The sequence below is a fragment of the Canis lupus genome, chromosome 21, assembly GCF_048164855.1.
Source record: "Canis lupus baileyi chromosome 21, mCanLup2.hap1, whole genome shotgun sequence".
NCBI lineage: Eukaryota > Metazoa > Chordata > Mammalia > Carnivora > Canidae > Canis > Canis lupus.
In genome coordinates this window covers 3,115,011-3,119,205 of record NC_132858.1, presented here as the reverse complement: position 1 = coordinate 3,119,205, position 4,195 = coordinate 3,115,011, and the positions used below count along the sequence as shown (strand labels likewise).

Sequence of the window (4,195 nt, the reverse complement as noted above, 5' to 3'; positions counted from 1 at the left end):
GTAGGACACAAAAGGACATCGCGGCCGCTTCCTACTCTGCTTCCTCCAGCTGACAGCGGGGGTGGGGCCGGCCTGCGCATGCAAAGCAGGGGGCGGGCCTTGGCGCTCTATGCTAATCAGACAAGTGGAGCGGCGGCGCCTGCGTGCCCGGACCGGTCGGGGCGGAGCCGGCGGAGCCAGGGGGCGGACCTTCGCGAGGGCCCCGCCCACCGCCGCCGAGCCGGGGCGGCGCACTGGGGAAGGCGGCGGCTGAGGGGCGAGGCCAGCGGAGACCTGGAGGCTCCGCGGGGTGTTGGAACCAGCGGCGGTCTTACGTAACGAGGGGCGGGGCGCGCTGCGCGCGAGAGGAGTGGACGAGGCGGTTCTGCGGCCGCAGCTGCGGGGCAGGGAGAGACTTGCATATGCAAATGAGAGGGCGGGGCAGCGGGGAGGCTCGTGTAACTGCATATGCATGAGGGGCGGGGCCTAGCGCACCCAAACTGGAGGAAAGGCGCTACCCCTTTACCTTCTCCCCCTTCCCTCAAGATTACACGATGGGGCACTCGGACCGCAGAACCAATATCCCCACACAGCTGCTCGACCGGAGCCGGGAGAAGCAGACATAAAACATGCAAGAAGTCCTGGATTGCGAGTCCCGGGAAGGAGGAGCCAATAGGGCCTGGACGGAGAACGCTCAAGGTCACTGCGGTGACCGAGTGAAGGTCACGGGGAAGGGCGGAGCCACATGCGTCCGCCTCACGCGGGCAGCCACGCACTGACTCACCGACCGTGCACAGTCTTTTATTTCTTTAGGACTCAAATTCCACGTGGACGGGGTCAGGCTTGGGTCTGGGGACGGGACAGGGGCGGGGGGCTGGAGTCGGGCTGTCGGTCACTTGAGCCGGAAGCGGCGTTCTCAATACGTTACGAGGTGCAGCCTCTTGCTCCGACGCCTCTTGAGCCCCTCGATGTATCGCTGCAGCTGCTTGGTCAGGAAGTGATCCCGGCCAATCCCTGACCGGTAGCCTGGAGGACAGAGCTCCGCTCAGAGCAGTGAGCAGGGGCATGGCCTCCCCCGCAGCGTCGCTGCATGTGAGATTTGAGGAACCGCGGGTGACTTGGGGTGGCAGGAACGCTTGGCACTCGGTTCTGTGTTAGTCTGGGAAACTGGATCTCCAAGGTGCTGGGCCCTGACAGGTTTTTTTTTTTTTAAGGGTCAAGTTATACACCTGTACGCTAAACAGATGGGGGATGTGGAGGAGGATGCGAGTGTTGAGGTGGAGCAATGGTGAGGACAAGGTTAGAGTGTTGCAGGCCTAAACTGTGGTAGCTGGCAGCTCTGTGGACACCTCCTGGGCCACCTACTCTAAGCAATTAGCCAGCAACCCTGTCTTAAATTATAAGCAGGGCAAAGGAGGGGACTTTTACCCAAATAATCCATTGTCCAGTGGTTCCTCGTAGCACCCGAGGGAGGGAGCCAAGGTCACACAAAGAGTAGGGAGTGTAGAAACAGCTTTAGAAAAGCCGAGTTAGCTAGAGAGGGGCTGCGTTAAGGCTGGAGCCCAGGCCCCTGAAAGTCACCCATGCTTTTTCCTGACTGGGTGTCCCTGTGCCCAGTCCCCCCATTTTTTACTTTTGGTAGGGCTCCTGGAATACTTGTGGGTGTTAGGGGAATCTGACAAGGCATGCACATCCTGAAACCCCACTCCCAGAGGCCCAAGCCCAGCAAAATCCCCCAGGGTCTCTTGTGGGAGCTGGGGGAAAGCGCTCACTCCAGAGGGCTTTGGTGAGGATTTCCAGAGCTTCATTCTCCATGACTTCCATCAGAGGCAGTGGCAGCTGGAGAGGCAGCAAGAGGCTCAGATGTCCCAGGAACCCCAGCCCTGCCCGGAGCTGAAATGCCCCACCTGCTCCCTCTAGCCTCAAGACCCCCAACCAACCTGCCTGCCCCTCCACTCTACAAACCACCCTCCCCCCTTCACCTCTGCAACCCCAAATTGCCCATCCCCACCCCACTAAAATCCCCAATCTTCCTGGGTGTTTCTAACCCTGTTCTGCTGCTCTATCCAGTAGGCTCGATGGGGTGTGTGCTTCGAGATACTGAGCGATGACTCTGAGGAAGATACTTCTGGGAGAAGAGAAAAAGAGAGATCAGTGATCTGCAAACTGCTAGGTTTTCCCTGGAGCAGAGGAAATTTATGGTCAGGCTTGTGGTGGGGGGAGTGACCTTCAGAGTGACCAGCTCCAGGTGCCACCTTACCGGGAAACAGTACAGGACAGTAGTTTATTTCCCTGGGCTTTATTGTCCCACCCACAGAGATTCCAGTTCTGACTACCCCATTAGGTGAGCTTAGGAGCAGTGACTTTGTAACCCTCAAGTTCTATTTGTAAAATGGAGTAATAAGAATATCTCCTTATGGAGGTGCTGAAGTTTAAGACCATCATGCAAAGGAAGTCCAGTGCCAGTGCCAGGCACACACAGCAAGCACTCAATAAACGGCAATTACAATATTATCCATTGCAATCCCCTGATGTAGGAGCTGGGGAGCAGGGGCAAGTCTCAGACAGTGCCCAGCAAGAAGGAGACACTTAAAATTGTAGCCAGTGGGGGCACCTGGGTGGCTCAGTTGGTTAAAGGTCTGCCTTAGGCTGGGGTCATAATCCCAGGGTCCTGGGACCAAGCCCCACATCTGGCTCCCTGCTCATTGGAGAGCCTGCTTTTTCCTCTCCCTTTGCTGCTCCCCTACTTGTTCTCTCTCTCTCTTTCTCAAGTACATAAATAAAATCTTAAAAAAGAAGAAGAAGAAACTGTGGCCAATGACCGTGTGAATGAAAGACAGGCACCTCCTCAACGACAGCAAATCCATACACAAAGAAATAACTCCCTCCTCTTTTTTTTTTTTTTTTTTAAATTTTTTTTATTTATTTATGATAGTCACACAGAGAGAGAGAGAAGAGGCAGAGACACAGGCAGAGGGAGAAGCAGGCTCCATGTACCGGGAGCCCGATGTGGGATTCGATCCCGGGTCTCCAGGATCGCGCCCTGGGCCAAAGGCAGGCGCCAAACCGCTGCGCCACCCAGGGATCCCTAACTCCCTCCTCTTAACTACCCCAGTAATTCCATTAAAAGCCCGGTCCTGCTTCTCCCGCGCTGCCTTGGCGCATTTTCGCGGGTGTCTCTCGGACCTGGCGTGCCTTGGCCCCAGGACTTTGTATGACGCCTGCCCGGTAGGGGGCGCTCCAAGAATGTCTGGTCGATTTAAAAGCGTAAAAGATAACCGGCGCCCGTCGGGGGAAGAGAATCCTGGAAGCGGATCCTACAGTCCCCACCCCACCCCGCACCCTCAACTTCACAGCAACAGATATCGAGGTCCTGGCCAGCCCCCTGCCCTGTGGATCTCCACAGCCCTGTGAGGCCACACTGACCGCTCTCGGTCTTGGAATCGACGTCTTCCTCCAGATGGCTTCCCAGGATGCTGCCCCGACGCAGCTCCATCTCCAAAGACAAGTGCTCGTGGAGACCCTCCCGCCTGAAGCCGTCCTTGTCCTCTCCGTCCTCCCATTCTTCCCAACCACCATCCGACTCGCGGCCGGCCTTCCGACTGTACCACTGGCGAGTCTTGCTGCCCAGGCTGCTGCCCTCCGCGTCCGAGTCATCGCAGATCTTGGACCGCGGCACATTCAGCTCCGGCTGCGACAGCGTGGCCCTGGTCCACAGATTCCGGATGTCGTTGTCTGGGCTCGAGTCGTCTGAGCCATGGCTACCCAAAGACGCCTGTGGGCCACATACAACGAGGGCAGCCACGGGCCGCGGGGACTCGGGAAGGAGAAGACGGGCAGGCTGGGGGCGGGGACCCTGAGCCCCGCCAGGGCTTTGACTCGGTCGTCGGGTCATCGTCGGGTCAGCTCGGGGCTCGATGGGAGCTGCCCGGGCCAGGGACCCGGGCTGGACCCAGGCTGGGGGTTCACCGGGGGAGGGGGCCCGGAAAGAGTCCTTACTTTGAAAGGCTTTTCCTCCATGGTTTGCCCCAACGGACCGCGTCGCCGCAAGGGGTCACGCTCCAGGAGCGGGGAGGGGCCAGGTCCCGCTCCGAATGGCGCTGCGCTGCGGGCCTCGCGAGGGAGTTCAATCTGCAGCCCCCCCCCCCCGCCCCTGGAGCCTTTATCTCCGCCCCACCCCCGCCTCCCCGAGTCCGTGCTGAGGTCGCAGACTCGC

The 4,195-nt window shown here is 58.9% G+C and overlaps 1 protein-coding gene across 1 annotated transcript; it reads right to left on the bottom strand.

The window, feature by feature from the left end:
* Window positions 1-764: 764 nt before the first annotated feature.
* Window positions 765-4,131, bottom strand: CATSPERZ (catsper channel auxiliary subunit zeta). The gene is made up of 5 exons (XM_072789693.1): window positions 3,979-4,131; window positions 3,406-3,754; window positions 2,028-2,107; window positions 1,752-1,818; window positions 765-1,005 (listed from the first exon to the last, which is right to left on the bottom strand). The coding sequence occupies exons 1-5, from the start codon at window positions 3,997-3,999 to the stop codon at window positions 896-898; spliced, it is 627 nt and encodes a 208-aa protein (XP_072645794.1). The 5' UTR covers window positions 4,000-4,131; the 3' UTR covers window positions 765-895.
* Between the last annotated feature and the right edge of the window lie 64 nt (window positions 4,132-4,195).